The sequence below is a fragment of the Sceloporus undulatus genome, chromosome 4 (assembly GCF_019175285.1).
Source record: "Sceloporus undulatus isolate JIND9_A2432 ecotype Alabama chromosome 4, SceUnd_v1.1, whole genome shotgun sequence".
NCBI classification, from domain to species: domain Eukaryota; kingdom Metazoa; phylum Chordata; class Lepidosauria; order Squamata; family Phrynosomatidae; genus Sceloporus; species Sceloporus undulatus.
Window position 1 is genome coordinate 177,569,766 of NC_056525.1, and position 26,112 is coordinate 177,595,877.

The 26,112-nt window shown below is 44.0% G+C and overlaps 1 protein-coding gene across 1 annotated transcript in view; it reads left to right on the forward strand.

Annotated features, from left to right (window-relative positions):
• PARD6G (par-6 family cell polarity regulator gamma) overlaps positions 1-26,112 on the forward strand; it is a 93,272-nt gene that overhangs the window by 25,939 nt on the left and 41,221 nt on the right. The window contains exon 2 of the mRNA XM_042466052.1: positions 1,718-1,940. Within this exon, the coding sequence (XP_042321986.1) occupies positions 1,718-1,940 (223 nt within the window). The remainder of the gene's footprint in view (positions 1-1,717; positions 1,941-26,112) is intronic.

The following is a 26,112-nucleotide window of genomic DNA, read 5'->3' on the forward strand; positions in this document are numbered from 1 at the left end:
ATGGCACTGAGTAGCTATGCTACTTTCTTATATCCTTGGTCTCGCCTATATTCTGAATTTTTATGTTGTTTTCAAGTAATATTTCATCAAATCCATTCCCTTCCTGAAGTCTTTTTGTAGTGGTCCTTAACTTCTAACTTTTATCTGAGGCTTCAGCTGTCAAGTAGTCACATAAATCTCTCAAGTCCTTATTAAACAGACTGTTTATTTGCTTGGATAACAAATGTGCCTGTTCATACTTGACATCTCTTAATTTTCATGTACAGACCTACTTGAGTTCAAGATACTTACCGACATCTGTGACCAGTTTCAAATATTATCAAGATGAAAAATACATTTTAAAAAAAGATTTTAAAAACATGCCTCTTTTTATAGTACCCTGATGTTAAAAGCACTTGAACTGAAATCCGCCCCCCAAAAAAAACCCATTAATTCATATCTTCCCTACTCTTTAACTTAAATTTGGTCCGCATTGATGCATGGAGATGGGTTAGGGAAACCTTCACATTAGAGTTCACAAATGCTACCACTGACTTAAGTGGAACAGACTTGCATTTGTGAACAGTAATAATGTTTGCACTCTTGCTGTGCGTTCGGAAGATGTGTAGTAAGATAAAGATGGGAAGAAGATGGCACAGAACTTCCAGGTGCTTTTATAATCTTAAAGGATCTTGGGGGCAAGAATCCTCTTCAGAACTGTCTCAGCAGGGAGTTTGTTTTGATCAGCAAGTGGTAAACCAGTTTTCTTCCAAATCTCTCTGCTTGTAAATAGATTTGTACAAAAGCATTTGAAATATCTATTGTGCTTTAGTCTGAAGATGCTGACATGACAGAGTGCGAGCTTCTTAGGGAAAGGAGGGATGAAATGGAATCCTTACAAAGAAATTTCAGGGAGCTCTTGCCAGCACAATAAATAGGGGAGAGTGGAAGTGTTAACGTTTTGATTGAGAAGCACAAAACAGTAGTGAGCAGGATTGGCTCTACATCAGGAGGGGAGCAAGAGAGAGGGACTACCTTTGTTGTAGCAGTGGTTTGAGTTGGTGGTTGCATTGACAAAACCATGGTTACAGCCATTGCTTTGCCTCCACATTATGCTCTAAGTGGAGACAGGCCAGAATTTAAGAAGCTGGACCCAAAAAAAAAAAAAAAAATGGAAACTCCAAGACTTGCTTTCCTGTAAATTTAAACTAGAGTTTGAGTCTGAAATACAATCCACCCTCCTTATCAGCAGACTTGCCTTCCATGGATTTAACCATCTGCGCACGTCAAGCCCCTCTTTTGCTTAGTGGCAGCATGTACACTGATAATGCCACCATTAATTTTAATGGGGCTTAAACATGCACAGTTTTTGGTATCGGTGGTGGGGTCCAGAAAAGATCCCCCATGGATACCGATATCCGGTTATAAAACTGATATCAAACATGGTTTGCCATAATAACTGAATTACAACAACTAAAAAATCTTGAAAAATCCTGATATCTGAGAAATGGTGGAGAAACTTTCGAAGATCCCCTTTTGATTTCGACTGAACATGTCATTTTGTCACATTTTCTTTGAAATTCAATGTTATATTCTTTATTATATCTGGAGCAGTAATAAGAAAATAAGGTTATATACCTACCTTTTTATTAGTTTTATTTTACTTAGTTTCTTGTTGTATTAAATACACTTTTAAAATTCTGACATTATTTCTCTGCACTCTTTCCTTTGATTGCAGTTTGGTGCTGAATTTAGAAGATTTTCTCTGGATCGCTATAAGCCAGGGAAATTTGAGGACTTCTACAAACTTATCCTTCACATTCATCATATATCCAACATGGAAGTTATGATCGGATATGCAGATATACATGGGGATCTTCTTCCTATTAATAATGATGACAACTTCTTCAAGGCTGTTTCAAGTGCAAACCCGCTGCTTAGAATTTTTATACAAAAACAAGGTAAGATAAGATGGTCATCCATTTCCTGAAAATGTAAGCTGCTTGTTTCTTCAAATGATTAACAGTTTTTGAAGCCTCAGTCAAGAGGAGAATATTGTTTGCATTAGGTCCTCAGCCACAGTATTTAAGTAGTATATATAAACTGTTATTCTGAAAGTACAGTAGCAGGAATTTATTATGAGGGACAAGACTGATGTGGATCAACTTATCAAAATAGCATGGACTCAAAATAATGTACATATTCCTTTCATTAATACAGCAAAAGAAAGTGATGTTGCATGTGCTTTTCATTATTTAAAATCCCTTCCTTGGTATGTAGGAAATTTAATTTGGATCTATATATATATGTATAAAATATATATGTATAAAATAAATGACAGCTGAATTTCAGAGAATGTTAGGTGCACAATTTGAAGTCCACTAGTGACTTTCCTTAAGTGTAAACTGGATGAGAGAATTGATGTATACCTCCACTTTCTCTTCTACTGCTGCCATAAACAGGTAGAAAACTTTTTTTAAAAAAACTTACACATATTAGAAGCCAGTATATTTTTAAACAAATAAACACATAGTTCTTTCCCACTCTTGCATTAGTTCCCACTCCACCCAATTCGCTTGCCTAATTTATTTGACTTGCATATTAGCTATCCAAAACTGCATTGCTAAACCATTCTCAGGCTTTCAAAGGAATTGAAGCAAAGATTTTGTTCCCATGTGGCTCTGTTTACACTTTGTCTATGATAGCTAAGCTACAAAATCATAGAGCAGTACAAATGAGGATAAACTTTCTCAGGAGTGACATCCAAGCCAGTTCTATAAGGTTACCATAATTTTTTGTGGGTTTTTCGAGCTATGTGGCCATGTTCTAGAATATGGCCACATAGTTTCACAAACCCACAAAAACCAATGGATGCCAGCAATGAAAGCCTTCGACTTCATATAAGATGACCCATTCTTGCACATAATCAGGGGCCTGGTTTGGTATGTATCAATCCATGTGTGTGCAATATAAGATTTAAATGAAGTGTAATTAGGATGTAGATTTTTGGGACTGTCCCCTGGTTTTCATAACTGTAGTATGAGTGACATTTTTATTGTATGATGATATAGGGAGTGGTGGTCTTGGTAGCCTCATCGTGTATACTGGCTCTTGGTCATAACAAATGACAACTGTTTGCAAATGCCAGGTCTAGCTTAAATCATGAGGAACAGCTTCTTCTTTTGTCATGCCAGTGTCAATTCGAATTTACTTTTATCTCCAGATCAATTCTCTCTCGAAAAAACATAATATGCTTCTTATTTAGCTTGGATGTGGTACTGGAAAATGCAGAGCCTGATGATCTTGCATCACATTGTTAAAATGCTCTCTTATTTAAAAAATGCAGTGAGGAGGAGGAGAAATGGGGTGGGGAAAACAGCTTAGTCCTTGAGCACTTGCAGTAAACACACTGATACATTTGACAATCACGTTTTAGAAGCAGTAGAATGTTATACCTAAAGCCATAAGCCATAACCAATGCTAATACTGTTTGGAGTAAGATACATCTTCTTCCCGTATTCTTCTTTTTCTATTCCCTTACCAGCCATTATCATCTTACAGCTGCTATTCAGTTTCACAGCTTCAAACATAGAATAAGTCAAATATTGTGTATTGTTTGGAGTGTATTTGAGAGGCATAGATATCTGAAGAGAACTGCAAAACTTTTTTTAAATACCACCTCCTAAGGACGGGGAGTGTAGTTGGCATGGTCTGACCTCTCTTTTTGGCCCTGAAACAAAACATTCCTTCTTGCCAAAGCATTTTAATTCTTTTTCAGTTAAAAATTTATTCATTTACTTGCTGTTTGAATAGGTTTTTATGCCTCTTATTCTGTAACATTACTGTATTTGCTTTGTTCTATTGTTAATGTATAATACCTGGGGATCTGATGTGGATAAGTGTAGCTTACGTATTTTGATGGTGATAAAAAGGGCTCAGTCTGATTTCTAATTCCAACTAGAGTGGACTTGTAGGATCAGTGCAGTTTATGTAAGTATTGACTTTTGTTCAGGAGTGGATTCAAAAGGTCTTCTCTAGTTGGGACTAACACTTGCATTTGGGCCTAAGGTTTTTCTCTGGTGCTCAGTTTTTGTTTTGTTTTTTGCTCCTGGGACCAGAGCACTCAGGAATTCCTAAGTAGGAAATGGGTGTCTTCCATATGCCATCTTGTTTGTTGCTGTCGCTTGACACTGGCTGAGCAGGTTGTGACTAGATTACCATCTTGGACCAATATCCCTCTCTCGTTTCAGCATCAAGGGAAATGCACAGCTGTTCTGCTCCAGGCTTTTTTCTTTCCCCTGTTAAGTATGCTGAGCCATCAGTGCTGCTAATCGCAATGGAAACAGACTTGTTTCACAGGTGGAGAAGTTAATAGGCTTCAGCACGTGGACCTGGGTTTAAATCCCACCTGAGTTTGACTGGGGTGGCCTTGGGGCATATTGTGTTCATTTAGCCTTTGCCCTCTCTTTGCAAAATGGGAATGCTGCCTTGCTTCACTGACGTGATAAAGAAAGAAAGGTTATCTGCCCCAAGCCTTGGGGATTAGAGCAGGAGACATATCTAAATAAAAATGTAGGACAGGTAATAGGTGAGCCATTCTCTCTCTGCCTTGGTATGGCTAGACATCCACTGGTCTCTTGTAAAAGAGAGTATTTGTGCCCTGCTACTGCTGATTTCTCCTCTCCCCCTCCCAATCCGGGCAGGTTGTAATACAAAATTCCTCTCTTTAGATACTCGTGAAGAACATTTTTCAACTTTGCTTTTCTGGAGGGGAAGGCATGGCTTTGTTGGCTTCCTGGCAGGCACACATGAACAGGCAACAGTGATCAGCTCGCCAAAGGGCACATCTTCTATTTCTCTTAAGATCAATGTGCAAGACATTTTCTACTTGTAGCAGATGCTGTTCTCTTGTCTTCCCCTCTCAGCCACCAGCAGTTCCCAGCTCATTTATCACAAGAAGCTGCAGCCTTGCAGTGTAATGAGCACTTAATCCTTTCTAGCTTTATGCAAATACTGGAATCTGTGCAGAAAGCTGTTAAACAGTTGCACAGCACTTAGTCCTCTAGGCTGTTTCACATATCCCTTTCCTTATCCTGTTTTATATACCTGTTATCTTGCCCAGAGCTGAAAATGGTTCCTAGAAGGTCTCCTGTCCAGGCATTGTCTTGGCCCTGATCTCTTTAAAAGCACACCAGGCAGAAGCACCCAGTGTGCCTTCAGGTAGAGCACTGTTTTGTCCCCCTGAAGCAGAGTCTAATGCTTCTTCTTTTTCAATGAACTTGTTGTATTTATTGAAAGGATATCTGTCTGGTAGTAGCCTCCAGTAGTATCTGGTTTGTTTTTGTTTTGAGCACTGTAATGGAACTCAGGAAGCAATCCTAGGAAAAATAGTTGTATTTTTCCACAGTGCACTTCCACATTCACCATGGCTAGCAGGCTTTATGAATTCTGTGGTAGACTCTAGTTGCTCTTAGATTTGTAGGCTGGTGTGTGTGAGAGAGATAGAAACAGAGATAGGCAGACAGATAACATTTGCACTGTTTGATTCAGCTGTGTAGAAGTGATGCTTCCTGTTACCAGTGTGCTAAGAACATCCTGAAAGTGTGCCAAGAATGTAAGTGACACGTTGGATCAGACCAAAGATGTGTCTAGTCCAGCATTCTGTTTACACAGTGACTTGCCAGTTGTCTGTACAAGCCCTTCTCTTTAGGGCAAAAAGTTCAGCGGGATATAATTTTGGTTTTGTGACAAGTACATCCCTTGATAGTGTACCAGCCTAGGCTGCCTTGTTGGTTTGTGCAAAGTGGATGTTTGTAGTGCTTTGAGAGTACTGAATTGGTTCCTTAAAAAGGGGGCAGCATGGTATGTAAAGCTCCATTAATGTAGTTTGACTACCAGTTCCCAGGCTAGCATTTGTTTCATTGGTTTCTCAAAGCAGCTCGTTTCAAGCATCAGTAATAGTACAAAAGAGTTTTTCCCCCTTAAGTAGAGCCTGGAGGAGAGATGTGGTTGACCAGTTTTGATGGAATGTTTGTGTAAATGAACATCAAACAGTCAATAAAAGGAAAACATTAACACTGTTGACTGTCTTTTCTTCAGCTGAAATAAAAAGGATGCTTCTCACTAACTTTTCTGAGGCTTGGTTTGAAAGGCCCAGCCCTTAGCTAATATCTGTGAATATTCTGGATAGACTTAGTGGTGGTGTGGGCTCTCAAAACTTTGTTCTTCAGTAATTAAGGCCAACCAAACCTGAAATGTTTCCTGTAGTAGCAGGTTGTAAGATTCTTCATAGATTGTGTGTGTATGTGCTTTCAAGTCAGCTGTCAACTTATGGCAATTTCATGAATTTCATAGGGCTTTTTAAGCCAAGGAATACTTAGAGGTAGTTTTGCTAGTTCCATCCTCAAAAATAGCTGAGAGCACCCGGTGTTCATTAGCAGTCTCCCATCCAAATACTAACTAGAGCTGACCCTGCTTAGCTTCCAAGATTGGGTGGAAGCTGGTGCCTTTAGGATATTTAGACCCCAAATTTGGAGTAGTCACATGGGTACCTTAATTCTGAAGAGGCAGGAGAAAATAACCTTTCTGTGCTGGGTTAAAAGACAAGAAACGTTGACTTGCAGTACATAGGACCCCCATGAATGTAGAAAAACTGCAAATAACAAAAACACTACATTTTTACTAAGAGAACACCTCTCTAGGCATCTCTAGGTCCTCCAGTGCAACTCTGTGGTCAACATCTGCCAGACATTGGCCATCGAATTGTGCTGAAGGAGCTACATTGGCCTAGTAGAATGTTCTTTCTTGCAGTCTCTAGGTCCTTCAGTGTAACTTTTAAAGTTGACCATAGAGTTGCACTGGAGGACCTAGATATTCCTAGCGAGAGTATATTAATAAAATCTGTGAATAATCAGATCCGCAAAAATCAAAGCCACAAATGTGGAGGGATGAGTTTAGTTCCTAATGCTTCAACCACAGGTTTCATTTCTGATGGCTAGGATCCAGAGGTGTGCATGCCCAACAGAATTTTCAGGTCCTCTTCCTGAGGTTTGCTTTACAGGTTTCTCCAGAATATGGAGGGGTTTTGCAAAAATCTCCTGCAATGCAAATAGCAATGAGAATAATGCTGTTTGGAAGAAGCATACTGGCCAGTCATGATACATGGATAGTAAACTGAATGGATATTTCCACATTGGATTACCAGTTCCTTTATTGATATTTCTACTGTGCCTTTGTCAGCATTCTGACATAGAAATTAAGCAGGTGAGTACTCTTTCTGGCATAGTGGTATTTTTTTTAAAGAAAATTAAACTCTTTGTGCCACACTGATAGAAAAGGAGTGAAGGGTTCAGGTTTGTTTTTGAGTTGTCGTTGTTGTTTGGCAATCCTAGTTCTACTGCAGCCATAACCAAGTGATAGTTACCATCATCACAGTTTTCATTACCACTTCTATGCTGTAATGATGTTCTCTTCTTGCATATTTGAATCTATGTTGTGTGGTATTCACAGCCAACAAGATTATTTAGTATCCAGCTCAAATTTGCCAAAGCAAAACTGATCAACCACCGTTAGGTGTGTGTGTGTGTGTAAATCCAGAAGCTGCTGTTTCAAGATATGGCAGCATATGGCTTTAATTAGTTTTTGTCCCTTTTAACATACACTTTGGAGGCTTTTGTGAATAGAGAGAATAGCTAAAATGTCTGAGGCACTTTTAACTGGCTACCTCATTGGGCCAGGGTTGTTATTTGGCAAGGGGAGAATTTTCTGTATCTGGATGCAGAGGTTCTGCTTAGGGGAGCTTATTTATTTGAAGATTAAAGAATCCTTTATCATCCCACACACTTTTTTAAAAAAAAAATCCTTGCATTTATTCTAATGTACAGATTAGTAACAGCAATAGTTCTATGGCATCTAACCATCATAATGGGAAAAAGTTACTGATTCTTCATTTGTATCGCTCCCTCTATCTCATATTCCTGAGAGACATAGGAAGTCATTAGATCTTTTGGTAGATAATGTGTAGTGATAGGAAATTAAGTCCAGAAGTAGCAATACAATACCTTACTTAAAAGGGAGAAAAAACACTGCTAAAATTAGAAACTTTAAACAGGAAATGTAGTAAATGCTTCTGAATTAACCTCCCACTAACAATACTCTTGTTAAATGATGTAAATGAGTAAATAATGCAGGCAGCATGTGGATATACTGCTTTTATCGTGACATTAACAAATACTTAATTACTAGAGCACATGTAGGGTTTCTAGTTTGAGTTGTTGCTTCTTTTTGTCTTGGCTGTATCATCAACTTTAAAAGAAACAGAAATGGAACTGGATGTAGCTTTGTCGGTTGGGGAGTGTCTTTTCTGACATTATTTTGAGAGCTGTGAGCTCCTCCTGTTCCACTTTGTAATGTTTGGCATCTTAGGTGACACGAGAGAAGTCCATGTCATGCTCCTTCTTGGGCTGGTGGTAACCTGAAATCTAAAGAAATACATTTCAATTACCATTGGACTACAAAGTTTTTCTTTTAAAAGTGTATTGAATGTACACTATTATGGCATATAAAGATGGCTTTAAACAAAGTATACTAAAAGAAGCTGTTCCGTGCCTTCAAGGAGTTTCTGATTTATGGCAACCCTCAGATAGGCTTTCATGGTGTTTTCTTGCCAAAATTTGTTTGGAGGAGGTTTGTCATTGCCTTCCCCTGAGGCCAAGAGCCTATGACTTGCCCAAGATTACACAGTAGGTTTCATGGCTCAGCTGAAAATCGAGCCCTGGTCTCCAGTCGTAGCCCAGCCCTCAAACCACTACACCATACTGGCTCTCAAAGAAGCTGGACATTCTTTAATTGGAAATTCTTGATAACCTGTACAATGCAGATTGCTTTAAACAGAAGGAATCACAAAGTAGGTAGCATGGTACCTTGTTGGGAAAGTCTGTTTTTCTTTTCTAAGTTGGTTTCTTGTGTGGATTTTTGGACGGACAGAGTGCTGTTGTTGCAAAAAACGAATAGCATGACCATTTACTGGCAAGTAAAGTTTCAAAAAAATCCTGTGAGAGGCTATGCTTGGCCAAGAACTCAAGGGCCCTGTGTTTTAAAGGACTTTTAAAAATACATAATATATAAAATGTTTGTATATGATGTAAAATAGAGCTAGAGTGGTGTAGTGGTTTGAGTCTTAAGACTGCAACTCTAGAGACTAAGCTTCAAATCCATAAATAAATAAATAAATAAATAAATAAAATCCACACTTGTGCACAGAAACCGTCTGGGTGATCTTGGGCAAGTCACACTCTCGGCCCCTGGGGAACACTTCCGGAACGGAATGGGGATGCTCGGTGGTGGCGGCAGCATCCCCATTATGTGGTAAAATCCATTACCCGCCGCCTCCCATCCCCAGAGCTGGAACGCAAGTGACCTGTTCCTCAGCCAATGTGGTAAACTTCATGGTCTCAGCCTCAGGGGAAGGTGATGATAAAGCTTCTCTGAACAAATCTTGCCAAGAACACACCATGCCGACCACCATCAGTCAGAAACAACAACAACAAATCCCACTATTTAGAATGCACTTAGTTCTTTTTCCTATTGAGTTTAGTACATTTGGGAGCCAGTGTGACATAGTGGCTTGGGTGTTGTAGTGCGACTCCGGAGACCTTTTTGGCCCAAAAAGGTTCTCCATCACTGTCCTAGGGTGAAGTGGGGGGTACAATAAAGGGCATGGGAGCTCCATGTGGCCTATGGCTTTACTTTCTTTGCCCTTCTTCTCTGCATAGGGTACTGTGTGGAGGAACAGTGCCTCACCTGCTTTTTGCACAGCCAGGATGAGGCTGTGCCACATAGAGATTTCCATGGGTATTCTATGGGAAACATTCTAAATACTTGCACTGAAAAAGAAATATTAGAACAGAACTTTGCTTTTTTATTAATGGACTTCCAATATTAATCTGCCAATTGAAACTAGTCTGGTATTCCTTAATAGTAAAAATAAAAAGGGAGAGTTTGCTAGATGCAGCTTGCTTTGTGAGTACATCAACTCATATAGCTTAAAGTTTCCCTGGGGAAAATGATATCTAATTGCCATTGCTGTTTTTCTCTGTTCTGATTAAGCAGATTACAATACTTAAGTATGGTAAGTTGAGCTACATCTAATAGCAATAGCTACCACCCATAGTCTTTTTAAACACCTGTTTAAAGACCATTAACTTTGCTCAAAAATGGGAGTACTTTGTTTTAATGAGTTTGTGAACTGAACTGTAAAAAAACCAACTTTGTTTGGAGAGATTCTGGTGTGCCTCCCTTACCATCCTGAAGTGCTTAAGCACTTTCGCTTTTGTAAAAATGTCTTGGAATCACTTGCTATACTGAGTTTTCACCTGTCAGATTTACAAAACTAGTTGGAGATCACCCTCCCCCCAATATTTCCCCTTTGGTAATGGTATGTTTGAACTTATGATGGCACTACAGCACCTTGTTAGAAGGCTACCTGGGTTTATGTGTCTGTACATTACAGTTGTGAATATTTATTGCTATTAGGTTTGGATGACTTTCTCAATTGTTCTGCAGGCATGGATGGTCTCATTAAGCATGCACCTCTTTTCACTGCTCCAGTCATGCTGAATCACAAGTATGTGTGTAAATGGAATGCAGTGATCTCATTGGACTTCACTTACCCTTGCAAATTGCAGCCACAAACTATTTTTCAGCCTCTGAATAGCCAAGATGATTGTTCAGGAATTCCATTTTCCATGCTTAAAATACAAGCCACTGTTGAGTGGAGAAACACAAAACATCACACTCTTGTTTAAAAGCCCAGAAGACAAATCTGTGTGTGTGTTCTTTCTTTTTTACTGCTAACATGTAAAGTTTTCTTGGTGAATAAATTAAATTTTTCAATAAAAGTTAAACAACAGGTGTTTTAGAAAAAGGAGCCTAAGGATGGAACTCACATTCTCTTATTCATTATTAAAAAGCAATGCATTAGTAATGGGTTACTTTTCTATCATTTAGTTAAAAATAAGAAAATAGCCTTAAATCCTCCTCAAAGAGCAATGTTTAAGAAAACTATAATGGGTAAATATGTACTTTCTACACATTACAAAAACACATAATGATGTTAGCCATTGTCAAATTATTTTTCAAAAAATTTTTTTTTTGTTGCTGCCTTGGAAAGCTTGTTGCTTCCAGTCTCTGCCATGAGAGAGTTTGGAATGCAGACCATATTGCAATCTGTCGCAAACCAGGAATCCTCAAGATTTGTTGGAATACAATTTATATAATATAGTTTATGTAACAATGAGATTATGTGAGTTATATTCCTACACATTTGAGAGCACCAGATTGAATGTTTGACTGCCTTCACATTTCTTAGTGTGTGCTTCTGGTTCAACTCTTTAGAAAGAATCCATTTGATCTGTGTGTATACTAAACAATTTTACAAATTAAGACAGAGGCAGGCATGTGGACACCCTTACCACTCTTTACTTTGACCAAGATTTATGGAAATGCTTCACCTGGAGTCTCTTCATGACTAAGTCTCCTGTGTCTCCAAAGAAGAGCAGTTATTAAATGCTTTGTGCCAGCATTTCATTTCTGACAGGCTGTTATTCCTATTAGCCTGCTGAGTCAGACTAGAGGAATTATCTAATGGGGGAGAGGAAAGGATGTTTTGAAGGGGGTTCAGAGAAATCTCCAGCAACTGATGGTCTTGTTCTCTTGGTTGCCACTGAGATGTGTTGAATCAACTGAGCCCTTCTGGGCAGCTTTCCTATTCCTCACTCTTGTAGCATCTTGAAGTCATCCCATTCCTCCCCACCCATCCTGCAAGGGGGGAGCAGTCTTATTTTGGTGTGTTGGCAAAACTTTTTCTTGAATTATGGCCATGAGAATGGTTGAAAGGGGGTGTGCTAAGCTAAATAGCTAGTGCCTTTTTGCCAATGGGTTATTTTTGGTGGCTTCAATTACAGCCCTCTTTCTCTCACTCTCTTGTTCTCCCTCTGGCAACCGCACTGGTGTCATGTAAATGTATGCTGAGTTGCAATAGCAAAGCCACTAAATGAATAAGCCCTGTCTGGGGCAGGGGTGGAGGGAAAGGACACGTTTACAGCAGTGTGCCTTTCCCATCCTACTCTTACCTTCCCTTATCTATCCCCCCCCCAAAAAAAAACATTTTAAAGGTCTTGGCTGCTTCTAATAAATATCTCTTGGTCAAGGATATTTTGCCTTGAGAGTAGCAACAGGAAGTTTCACTTGGAAGATGCTGCATAGGAGCTGGGATTGTGGTTAGGCTTTTAAATGTTGGCTCAGAGGGAAACTATGAAAGTGTTTAATGCTGAATTTGCTTGGTGTGTTGCACACATTAATAGTTTTACATCTGATGGTAAGAATTACGACAGTTAACTTTACTGCAGTTGCATGCACTGTGGAAATAGAAAAGAGAAGTAATGTCAGTTCCCTTTAAATTGCGCATTATAGCAAGCAACTGCCCCCCCTTCTTTCCCAGTCTTCTTCTCATCCAGTAAGATTCAGTGTATGCACATGGGTTTTGTGAATGGCAAAGTCTTCAGTGTCTGACTTCTGTTTGAGAAGCAGCCAGGAGTGACTAACTCCCCTTAATCCAATTTATAGGGGATTTTCTCTGTTTCTGTCCTTCTCTTTCTCTCTTTTAAACATCTACTTTTTGTTTTTATTCCTTCTCAGTTGGTAGAGAAGCAGAAAGGTCTGTGCTAACACTAATTTTTCAGATTCCTTTCACACAGAGGTTTTCAAATGGTACTTTTGGGGGTTTTATTCTCAGAATTTGGGGGGGGGGCATTTTTTTGTTTGTTTGTTTTTTATTAGAGCTCCCAGAATCCCCCAGGCAGCAAGGCCAAGACTTTTTAATGTTACAGTGGTATTTAATTGTCCGGCTACAGCCTTTCCCCATTTGTAAATAGGGTATAGTCACTGCATTAGATCCAGATTTTGGATGAGATCCTGAAGTAGATCCAGATACTGTTATTTACTTGAAAAAGGGCTGAAGTTTCTAAGGGACTAGAAGTCCCTTTGATTTCAGGGAGTCTACGTGACTAAATAGGATCCAAACCATTGTGTATTAATTGAATTTGCTGGCTTATTTGTGCTCTTTCTTTCTCTGCATGCTTCATGATTCACCACTTTCCATGGTGGCTCCTGTAGGTATAGGCAAGGAAATGCAGAGTCATACAACTTTCTCTTATCGTATTAAGTTCTTAGGGTTGGGGGGGGGAGTTTTTTATATCATTGCTGTATACATAAATAAACATTCATCTGCTAAGGAGGCTCAAACGAAAGCTTCTGATCCTTCTGTGGTGCTCATTACATCATTTTCTCGTCTCCCAAATAGCTTCCATTCCTGCGTAAATCCAGCCTAGTCTTTGACCCAGCTACTGCCCGATGCAAATGGGAGTTGTTTCAGCCATCTATCCTTTCCATTGCTCAATACTGTACTACCTGTAGCTTTCCTGCAAACCCCCCCCCCCAACTGCTTAGAACCATATGTATACAGTACTATTCATTCTAGGTCCCTTCAGATGTATTTTAAAAGTGTGTCTTAGAGTTCCAGATGTTTACTGAGAAGTCAGTAGATGGTTAATGTATTTTGCTAGAAATCAGCTCATTTTGGATCAGGGTTGAGCAATAGATGGCCACAGATATTATTAGACTTTAACTGACATCAGCTCTAGACATTAGAATTAGGGTTGAGGTGTGATGAGAAGTGTAGTTCAAGAACATTAGGAGGACCACACATGTCTTACCCTGCCAGTTCTGTACACAAGCTGAGAGTTTCACTTTACGCTAGGGTTATCCCTGGCTAAGTTATCCTCTCAGACTTTTTCCAGTTCCCCACTCCGTTGGACTACCCCTTTATGGCAAAGGGGAGATAAATCATCAATACTAAGAGCCATAATTCACTTTTTTAAATAGATGATTAGCAGAGCAGCATAGCCAGTACCCAAAGCATACGTATTGGAATTGGTGTGTGTGATGTAACATTTAACCAGTTATCTAGAATCAGGGATAAGAGCCATAGTAGCCTGTTTGACAGATAAATCCAAATAAGCAAAATGTAAGGATGAACACTTTTTGATATGTCAAGGGGCTTTAACCACTTTGAAGGAGCTAGATAAGCCCCACAACCTCAGCATTGTCGTTCAGTTTGGGCTGAGCCCAGAATATACAAAAGCCGCAGATTCATTAAGTTTCAGAAGAGATGCACATTACAAATACAGCCTATTGTACGTGCCCTCTGTAGACATTGTACAGCTTGTGCTGCAGTTGTACTGGTTTGCCCTCATTATAACTCCTTTTTGAATGCTCCTTAGCTTAGGTAAAAGCATTCTTGATACAAAATATTAACTCTTCAACATTCATGAACATTATTCATTTTTATCCCTTTTCTCTATATCTCAGTGTTGTATGCTGTGGCTATACAAGACCATGAAGCAAAAGCTACTCTTGCTGCTATTGGTGGCATTCCTTTTTACACTAGCTATGAACCATTGGCTCTGAACATAGCAAACTACAGTACTTCTCACAAATTGGAAATGTGCTCACCTCACCCATGACTACCTATTGTAAGAATGGGAAGATCAAGTTCTACTGGTATGTAGGCACTCTGGTGCCAATGACATTTACTTCCATCTGCTATCACTCCCATTGAAGAGCGAGCCTACCTGGTTTGGAGAATCCTGGGACACCTGTCTCCACACCCAGCCTCTTCCTGTTGAGCCTACGCTAGCTGTGTTGAAATAACTCCCTCATGCACAGTCGTTAAAAAAAAGCAACCAACAGTTGCCTGTCCAAAGGCCAGTGCCAAAATTCTGAAACTTAAAGCTTCTGGGAGGAATTAATTTTTCTGCCAGTATCATATGTGCTGTGTCTGCTGTCTTCATCGTGCCAAACTTTGAATTGCTCTTTAGGGAGTAGAGTAACAAAACAACTGTCATCAGCAGTTCAGCTACTAGTAAATTACAAATTCCATTTCCCTCATCCCACATATCCAAACTCGGGCAGGCAACCTACACTAGATGCTGTTGGGAAATGGGAGTCTTCCTATCCTAAAATGCCTGTATTGGGTGGTTCACAACTAACAACAGCTTGTGGGTCATTTGCTTCTAAACAGTTTGCACATTGGTTGTGTGTGAAAGTGTGGATGAATGCATACAGTGAAAATTTTAATCTCAGTTCCTGTTGTCTTTAAAGCATGCTTCTCCTAGTGTTTTCTGGCAACTTGGTATATGTAGATTTATTGGAATGTCTTCTCAAGGGTTCTTTAAAATACGCCCTTGCTAATAAAAATAAAACACTCTGTTGCTTTTTTTCTGAGTTGAAATCACTTTCAGCAATGTCCAGATACAGCGTTGACATGATGACTCCTACTGAACAGCCCTTAGTTTTTCTGAGAGATAGATTGTGTGGGAGTGAAGTTAAATCCTTGAAATTTTCCTAATTTTCTTCTTCTGTGAAGATCAGTCAACTTGCATTGTTGTGTGTTAGAGGACTCCAGCAAAGGATAATGAGATGAGTATTAGATCCAAGTTTGGGGATGGTTCTAAGTTCAATATTGCATGCCACTGTCTTTCAGCCTAATCTTCTTTGTCGATAGTTGTTGTTATTGTGTGCCTTCGACTTGTTTCCGACCTCTGGTAACTGAAAGGCAAACCTATAATTGGGCTTTCTTGGCAAGATTTTTTCAGAGGGGGTTTGCCCTTTCTTTCTTCCATGGGCTGGGTTGGTGAGAATAAATCACAACTGTAAAGCACTCTGGGATCTACAGATATAATTCTTCCCACCACCACCCCCAAATAGAGAAGATACTTTGATTACCTCTTTACTATCTGCTGTACTGTCTTACATATACAGAAAGGTTTAGTTTTTTGTGAAATATTTGCACTTAACAATATTCACTAGCCTTTTTTATTTTATTTCAAGTACTTTTGGCTAATAAACATATATTCTAAGTGTTATAAATCATAATTTCAGCCAACATACTTATGTCAACAGACAAAGGCCTGAGGAATGTATACAAACTCTATTCCTGGGCTGATCAGTGAACCTTGGAAAAAATTGGAAACTCTTTAACAAAATGGTGCATCTTTTGAACCAGCTCCAGTTCAGGTTTGCAGTGGAGTTGAATCCTTGCTGTTCTCAGTGTAGCTTTATGAGACATGCCTTTTCTTTTTTAAACTTTATTCTCTCAAAGAAACCAATAAATGTCATGTCTTTGCTTCCTTTCAAGTCCAGCCTGGTATTCTTATCTTGAGTCATGTCTTTATTCTTGAGAGGGAGTAACAAGATAAGGTAGGCTCTTAGCCTTTCAGTTTTGAAGCATATATTCCAAATGATAAACCAGCTGCAGTGCCAGTTAAAAGCAGATCCAAGTCACAGCCAGTGTGGAAGAGTGTTAGCAAGACTGGTAGAATGTTGGGCACGTTTTACTGTGTAGTCTCTCCTGTATATTTTTAAGATGGTGCCACCCAAATAAATTTTTAGCATGTCACATCAAAATCCACTCCAGTTTCGAGCTTACTTCATGCCTGTTGTAGATTGCCTTAAGTATATATTTGTCACTATATATATAGTGACCTTTCTGCCACAGTGCAGATAGTAATATCCAAAGTTTCAGTCTGAATAGTAAATATCTAGTCCATCATTCTTTGGTATAATCATGCATCATTGTCTTTTTGTCTGGGTTACAGACTTCCGTGTGTTTACAGAAATGGAGAGTGGCCACCATAGATGCTTCATCCCATTAAACATCACTAAGTATACCTGGGTACCTATATATCAACAGTAGTAGGGATGCATTCAGTCTGCAGCCTCCATTTTGGGACTGTTTAACTGGAGATCTATTGGCTACAACATGTCATTTGATTTTTTTACATACTTCTATTTCTTCCTCATCCCGTAACTTTTGTACCAGTTAACTTGCTGAGTCTTGAAGAGATGGAAATCTTCCACATGTTTGTGGCCTTTGGGGTACTTTGAATAAAGATATTGTCCAACGGTTAATTAAGTTAGCCCTCAGGGACCATGTGGCAGCTATAAGTCTCTTGGTATAAGCCAATAGCAGGCAAGAGAACTGTAGTTCAATCTGCACTGGCCACTTTGTCAAGATAAGGGATGAAAAGATACCTGTAAAAACAATCTCTGTGGGTGTCTTACAACAAATCATTACTGGTGACTTACTGCAGGTTTGTTGGGATAATAACCAGAGCTGCATTCCACTTCCACAGTCTAAAGGACTCAACCGAGATAATTGCTCCTTTTTACCTTTTTATAAACTTGGTTTATGATGTTACTGAATTTACTCTGTAATTTTATTTCATATTTTTTTCCTTTTGGCATTTGCCTTTTTTAAAGAGGTATGATGTGAACAAGTTCTTTTGAGGATCTCAGTGTGGCACCCTTTCCACATTCTGCAGAAGCTTCTAAACCTATTCAAGAGTTAGAAATCAGTTGCATTAGAAACCAGAGCAGCTGGCCTTGGCTGCATGCCACAGCATCGATCTGCTTTCCATTTTATCTTGCTACACTAGAAAATGTATGTTACAGACAAGGTAAATTATGATAGTCCTGATGAGAAATCTGTACTTAGGACAAGATGCTACTGTTAGAACAGAATGTGGAAAAAAAGAATGGTTTCCCAATTGGCAAAGGGAAGAGGTCAGGCACGGCTACATACTATCACCCTGCTTGTTCAACTTACATGTAGAAAATATCATATAAAGAAGGTTTAGACTTAGAAGAAGGAGGAGTGAAGATACGAGGAAGGTACATCAACAATTTAAGATATGCAGATAAAGCATACTGCTAGCAGAAAAAATCACAAAATTGGAACAATTACTGAGGAAAGTCAAAGAAGAAAGTGCAAATGCAGGCTTGATGCTAAACGTAAAGATAACAAAAATAAAGAGCATGGAGGATGTACATAAATTCTCCATCAACATGTATGGATGTGAGAGCTGGTCAGTGAAGAAAGTGGATCAGAAGAAAATAAACTCCTTTGAGATATGGTGCTGGAGAAAAGTGCTGAGGATACTATGGACAGCCAAGAAGGCAAACAAATGGATCCTTGAACAGATTGAGCCTGAACTCTCCCTGGAAGCCAATATTATCAAATTGAGGCTGCCGTACTTTGGCCATATCATAAGAAACATGACTCATTAGAAAAGACAATAATCATATGACAGGTAGAAGGTAGTAGAAAAAGAGGAAGACCACATGCTAGATAGCTAGACTCAATTAGAGAGGTCACACGCCTGAAACTACAAGGTGTAAGCAGAGCAGTGGAGACAGGGGGTCTAGGAGATGTCTCATCCGCAGGGGCTGATTCAAAAGTAGTTAACAACAACAACAACAAAGTACAAGTAGAGCTTGCAATCTGTAAGAAAAGCCCAATTTGCATTCAGACCACCCTGCTTTTACGTATACAGTGCAAGAGAGCAGAGCATGGAAATGCTGAAAATAACTAAATAAATAAATATTAGCATATAATGAGATACTTTTGCAACTACAATTACCAGAATGGCATGGCCAGTGGCCATATTGGCTGAGAAAGTCTGGGAACAATAGCCCCCCCAAACTAACACTTTTATTTGTTTTGATCAAAACTTTAATGGATAGCCATACTCTTGTTGTATATACATTGTAAACTTCTTCAGAAAGAAAATCAACTCATGTACAGCTAAATCTGAAGCACACTGCAGAAATTATCCAATTTGAGACCACTTTAAATGCCCTGGCTCAGTGCTAGGAAATCCTGGGAACTGTAGTTTATTGTGGCACCAGAACTCTCTGACTAAATGTCTCACAAAACTACAGTTCCCATAATTCCCTAGCATTGAGCCAGGGCAGTAAAAGCGATCTCAAACTGGATTATTTTTGCAGTGTATTTTGGATCTTAGTCAGTGGTGGCTGATGGTTCTTTTGCTAGTGGAACATTGAATCTGTTCCAGGCATTGGTAGATATTCAAAGAGACTGGCAGGGTACCAAACCCACTCTCAAATAATTTCAGTAACTACTTTAAAGCTATCCAAAGCCTGGAATTGTTTCATTGTCCCACTGGCATGGGAGCTACCAGCTGCCATTGTGTACACGTTGTACACAAGCGTTCAAACAAATTCACTGTTCGTTGTGTTGAAACACATTCCCAAAAGTATCCTGGCTCTGGAATTCTACAATTCCTTGACAGACCTCCAGGCAAGTCCTGTTATTTTCGTTTAATCTACTGTACAATGAATATGTTTACATCTGCTGGTTTTACAGACATCAAAAAGAGTTGCATAGATGACAACCTTTTCTCCTCCTCATCCAAAGCACTTCTACCTCTCCCTTGATCCCTTTCACAAAAGCACTTCTCAGTTTAGAATCCCTAACCTCATCTTGAAGTCAAAATTTAAATTTCTTCTTCGTGGTCTCTGCGAATCATACAAATGGGTTTCACTGCGCCTGCGCAGTGCTGCTCGGAACCTACTGGAATCACTGGGCAGAGTTAACTCTGCAACATATTGAAACTTTTTGGCGGTAACTCCGCCCACCCGTTATAAGGCCCCTGCCTTCCCGCTCTTTTCCCCAGTTCCTTTTTTCCGCCGCGCTAGCTGCTTCAGAGGAACTTTCGCTTGCTTTGCTTGCTTGGAATCACTTTCGTTTTTTTGACCTCGGACTGTATCTTGACCATTCTTTGTCTCCCGCCCCTGGTAACTTCGGACCTTCGGACTGTTGACCTCGTTTTTGGATTCTCCCATCGGCTTTGACGACTTCGGAAATGCCTGTGGCTTTCAAGAAGTGCGACATTTGCAAGGGCAAGGTGCCCGTCCAGGACCCGCACTCCTCCTGCCTGCTGTGCCTTGGCCCGAGCCACGACCCCAAGGCTTGCCCGCTCTGCAGATCCCTCTCCTCTCAGGCTCGCAAGAACCGTGAGTCCCGGCTCACTTCGGCGATCGCCCTGGGGAAAGTGCAGGAGGGAGGTTCGCGGTCCTCTTCTGTCCCGCCGTTGGCGCCCCCCGCTTCATCATCTCGGGCAAGTGTCTCCAGCGTGGGATTGGGGAGAGTCGCCGTCCCCAGCATGGTGTGTGTCCCGGCCGGGACCCCTTCCACCACCTCCGATGTGGCCCGTGGCTCCAAACCGCCCAGTGCCACCGACAAACCCTCCAAGCGCCCCCATAAGTCATCGGGGACTGAGGGTACCGAGCGGGCCTCCAAACCGAAGAAGGGATCGGAGGGCTCCCGTTCGAAGGAGGCTACCGAGCCGGAGGTCCATCTTGCCTCGCCTTCATCCTCCAAGGCATCCAAGGGATCACGCCATGCGATACCTAAGGAGCGGACCGAGCCGGTGCAAGGGGCAAGGTCCCCCAGACTGTCGTCGTCGACAGCGGCTGCTGTCCTCCTGGACCTCCCGGACAACCCGTTCTTCCCAACGGAGGAGCCTCCCAGGCCTGGGAAGAAGAGGCACCACGACGAGGCTGGTCGCGATCCTGCCCCTAAGAAGGCAAAGCCCTCCAAGAATCGGCTCACCACCGACCCACCGAGGATAAAGGAGAAGAAGCGCTCCCCCTCCAAACAGGCTCGCCCCTCCACTTCGTCAGCTCCCCGCGACCAGGAGCCGACGCCGGTAGACCAGGGGACCCCGGTACCGGACACACCTCTGCCTCCTCCGACCATGGATTTCATCCACGGGACGGATGACACCGCGCCTCCTCGCTCCCCGGAGCATCGGTCGCCTTCCCACCCGGCAACCAACGATGAGGAGGTCTTGCCCCGCGGACAAGAGTTCCCGGACCTTTTCTACAACATGCAGTCGCGCCGCTACTACATGTCGGTTCCGGAGGACAGGGCCTTGAGGGAGTTCACCAGGCTGAACCCCCATCCCGTAGACCGGGCCAACCCGTCCAGAGCGGTCCCGACCGTGTCGGTCTACGAGAGGTCGCCGTCTCCACCCCGTAGACGCGAGAGGTCGCCGTCTCCACCCCGCAGACGCTCCCGGTCTTCAGTCGACTTCGCTCCAACCCGCCCGAGATCCCAGGTCAGAGTGACGGATCCTCTCTCCTCCGACCTGGACTCCGAAGACGAGCCGCTGCCACCTTCGGAGGCACCCTCGGACGAGGATGTCCTCTCGGGTTCGGCCTCCCCTCAGAGGATGCACAACCCGGAGCCGTCTTCTCCGTCGGACGACGTCAGGTCCTTTACGGAGCATGTGGTCAAGATGGCGAGGGCCCTCGACATCGAGCTCGCTTCCGCGGAGGACGACGCCGAGGACCCGGTTGAGCGTCGGGTGCATGGACGAGTCCCCACTCCGCCGTGCCTGCCTCTCCTTCCCTCTCTCCAGACCATCGTTAAGAGGTCCTGGGACTCTCCGGCCGCCCTATCGGCACCCTCCCGCAAGGTGGAGTCGCTCTATAGGGTCGCCCCGGCGAGTTGCCCTTGGTTGGCCGAACACCCCAGGCCGAACTCTGCCATCGTCGAGGGAGCCCAACACAGCTTCGTCCCGAAGCAGGCCACCTCCCCTGTCGACCGGGAGGAGAAGAAGGTGGACGGACTGGCCAAGAAGGCGTACTCGGCATCGGCTCTTGGGGTCAAGGCCGCCAACTACACTGCTTGCATGGGGGCCTACATCCAGACCCTCATGGAGCGGATCTCCCCCCTCGTCCCGAACGTCCCAGACGACATCCAGAGGCAGCTGGTGGAGATCAGGGATGAGGCGCACTCCATCGGAAGCTGGCTAATCACCACTTCCAGAAATATGGCGGACTGCTCCGGGAGGGCCATGTCAGCATCCATGGCTCTTCGGCGCCATGCCTGGTTGAGGGCCTCCGACCTCAACCCGATGGTCAGAGCTGCCATCGAGGACATGCCGCTCGACGGAACCGGCCTTTTCCACGCCGAGACCGACGACCGCCTGAACCGCAAGTTCAGGATGAAGGCGGCGGCGAAGAAACACGGCATGTCCTCAACACCGGCTTCTCCGTTCCGCAAGCGACAGCGCCCGTGGCAGCAGCAAGGTCAGTCACAGGGGACCTTCTCCCGGGATCGACAGCCCGAGCAGCAGGGCTCTCAGAGGCAGCGCTTCCCCTCGCAGTCTTCCTCCTCCTCTGGCCGTCGCAACTTCCCGCCTCGGTACCGCAAGTCCCGCCGGCAGGACACCGACCAGGGGAAGAAGAGAGCCTGAAGGGACGCAGCGCGCTTCGTCTCCCCTTCACCCCTCTTCTTTTTGGACATTTTGAGGCCCTATGTTAACACCTGGGCCTCTATAACATCAGACTCGTGGGTTCTCGACATCGTCCGCAGGGGTTACGCCCTCGAGTTCCAGGAGCTCCCTCCAACTGGAGCCTTCATGTCCACTCCCCCCCTCGGACACCCTTCTCGACGAAGTGCGCACCTTGCTTGCAAAGGGGGCAATCTCCCCGTTGCCGCCCGACCAATCTCCTCGGGCCTTTTTCTCCAGGTACTTCACGGTACCAAAAGCGGATGGGGGCATCAGGCCCATCCTGGACTTGAGACAATTGAACTTGTTCCTTGACTACCGTCGCTTTCGAATGGTAACCTTGGCTTCCATTCTACCTCTGCTCCACCAGGGCCTGTGGTTCGCGACCGTCGACCTGAAGGACGCCTACTTCCACATCGGGATCAGGGAGTCCCACCGGAGATTCCTCGCCTTCGCTGTCGGCTCCGACTCGTACCACTACAACGTGCTTCCTTTCGGCTTGGCCACGGCTCCACGAGTCTTCACGAAGTGCATGGCACCGGTGGTGGCATACCTTCATCAGAAGGGCTTCATGGTCTTTCCCTACCTGGACAACTGGCTGTTTGCAGCCGAATCCCAAGACGAGCTGCAGGAGGCAGTCTCATTCGCCTTGCGCCTCCTGGACTCCCTTGGACTGGTCGTCAACGGGGGAAAATCCCACCTTACGCCGACCAGGCAGGTCAAGTTCATCGGGGCCATCCTCGACTCCGAAAACTGCCTAGCCTTCCTCCCTCCGGACCGATTTCAGGCCCTGACAACATCTCTCAGGCCGTGCATCTCACACAGAAGGGTGAGAGCCAGAGACGTCCAAGTCGCCCTGGGCCACATGGCATCGACGACATTCGTCACTCCTTAGGCAAGACTTCGTCTTCGACCCCTCCAATCCTGGTTCCTCTCCGTTGGGGGACCCGCCTTCAAAGTGGCTCACGGTACCGAGACCGGTGGCCGCTTCCCTCAGATGGTGGCTAGACAGCTCCAACATCTGCACCGGGATGCCCTTCCATCAGCCCCAGGCACAGCTGACTCTGACAACCGATGCATCCCTGGAGGGATGGGGCACCCACCTGCTCGACCTTGTCGTCAAAGACAGGTGGTCCGCACAAGACAAGCGCCTCCACATCAACGCCTTGGAGATGCTCGCAGTGGAGAAGGCTTTGAGGGCGTTCGAGTTTGCTGTCTCAGGGAGAGTGGTCCTCCTCAGAACGGACAACACCACCGTGATGTACTACATCAACAAGCAAGGTGGTACCAGGTCCAGGACCCTGCTCGACCTCACGCTCCGCATCTGGGACTGGTGCATCCAGAGACGCGTCCTCCTTCAGGCGATCCACCTTCCCGGGGAGGACAACGAGCTGGCAGACCGCCTCAGCAGATCTCCATCGGTGTGCCACGAGTGGAGGCTCCATCCCGAGACGGTCAGCGACCTCTTCGATCGGTGGGGAACCCCCCGGATCGACCTCTTCGCGATCAGCTGGAACAGCCACTGTCCCCAGTTCTGCTCCAGGAAGCGAATGGACGGATCCCTCGGAGACGCATTCGTTTTCCTCTGGACGGGGGAGCTCCTCTACGCCTTCCCTCCGTTCCCTCTCATCATCAGGGTGGTGTCCAAGATGACAATGGACCGCTCGCACGCGATCCTGATCACCCCGTGGTGGCCGAGACAGCCGTGGTTTGCATCCCTTCTCCACCTCTCCAGGAGATGCTTCCTTCGTCTCGACCCACGTCCGGACCTGTTGTCGATCCAGGACGGACGGATTCTCCACCCGGACATCGAGAGCCTGCCGCTGGTGGCCTGGAGGATTCGGCCCTGACTGCCCTGCCGGAGGCAGTGAGGATGGTGATCCTGGCTGCGAGGAAACCTTCCACCCAGCGCTCTTATGCCCTAAAATGGAGGAGATTTTGCCTCTTCCTGGACCAAAAGGGCTTGTCTCCTGCTCAGGTGTCCACTCCAGTGGTGCTGGAGTTTTTGATGGCACTTTTAGATGGAGGGCTGTCCCTCACATCCATCAAATGCTACCTTTCTGCCATTTGTGCCAAGTACCAATTCGGGGGAGGGTTTCTTTCTTCAAAGACCCCTTGGTGAAAGGGTTCCTGAGGGGTTGTGCCAACCTTTACCCTCCTGTGTCGGTACCAACACCGGCTTGGAGTTTGGAGTCGGTACTGTCCGCCCTCCAATCCAAGCCTTTTGAACCGATGGCCACAGCGGACTTGAGACTATTGACTTGGAAAACCGCTTTCCTTGTGGCCATCACCTCTGCCCGCCGTGCGGGCGAACTTTGTGCCTTACGGAGGGACCAGCCGTTCCTGAGGTTCCACAAGGACAAGGTGGTCCTCCGTACGGACATTACCTTCCTGCCGAAGGTTGTGTCTGCCTTCCACATGTGCCAGGACATTGTATTGCCCACTCTGGCATCCAATCCGACGTCGGATGAGGAACGGCGCCTGCACTCTCTTGATGTCAGGAGAGCGCTCGCCTTTTACCTGGACAGAACTGTGGCCTCCAGTCGGTCCGAGAGACTTTTCCAATGCTACTCGGAACCGAAGAAGGGGTTGCCTGTGTCTGCGCAGAGGTTGTCCAAATGGGTGGCTGGTACCATCCACCTCTGCTATGAACTGATAGGCAAGCCTCTCCCTGGCAGGGTTCGGTCCCATTCCACAAGATCAGTGGCAGCACCCTCCGCGTTCCTGTCGGGGATCCCCTTGGAGGATGTCTGCAGGGCTGCTGTCTGGTCCCAACCCCTGACTTTTATTAAGCACTATAGGTTGGACACCAGGGCCATCCGAGACGCAGCTTTCGGGAGGGCTGTGTTGGTTTCAGGATTGCATTGATTGCACTACTGATGTTTTGTGTTGTACAGTTGACACTGTTTAACATTTGTTGAATGTTGGTTTCCACAAATCCTTTGAGATCGGTCTTGCATGACCTCTGTTCCCTTCTCAGGTTTAGCAAAGTTATTGCTATGTGATCTGTGCATGAACAAAAAGACTGACTCTTTTATGGTTCAAGGTGTTTTTATTGTAATAAATATACCTTTGGTTTACCATAGCTTTGGTTTCAGGACACTCCCTCCGCCGCATACCTTAGCTTGTCAGTCTAAACCCATTTGTATGATTCGCAGAGACCACGAAGAAGAAGGACAGGTTGCTTACCTGTAGCAGTATTTCTTCGAGTGGTCATCTGCGAATACATACAAATCCCACCTGTCCGTCCCCTCAGTGTCCTGCTCTCATTGGCTCTTTCCATCGCCTGCTTGGCGGAAAAATTGCGGAACTGGGGAAAAGAGCGGGAAGGCAGGGGCCTTATAACGGGTGGGCGGAGTTACCGCCAAAAAGTTTCAATATGTTGCAGAGTTAACTCTGCCCAGTGATTCCAGTAGGTTCCGAGCAGCACTGCGCAGGTGCAGTGAAACCCATTTGTATGTATTCGCAGATGACCACTCGAAGAAATACTGCTACAGGTAAGCAACCTGTCCGTCTTTTGCTCAAGGGTTTGGTCCAAGATGTTTTGTGCAAGGCAGTAAGAAAGAAACTGGAATGAGAACTTTGCGTTGTACTTATTTTTTCTGGCTTCAGACAAAGTTCTTCTATCACCATAAGTCTTGTTGTGTTAAAGACAGTCATGTTTAACCAGGAGTATAACATTATTCTTTTCTCAAAGGATCTTTGCCATAGGAAAGAAAATTGTTTGCCAAAGAATAGAGGCAGCCTGTGAACTATGTTTTACACCAATTTACAGTTTCAAACATAGTCTTGGTTGGTTGGGGAGGGGTATGTATATGGAACTTCTGTGAGGAACCTCTGTGAAATATATGTGGAACCTCTTAACAGCCTGAACCAAGATTATGGCTTTCTGGCTCCACGCCAACTGGGTAAG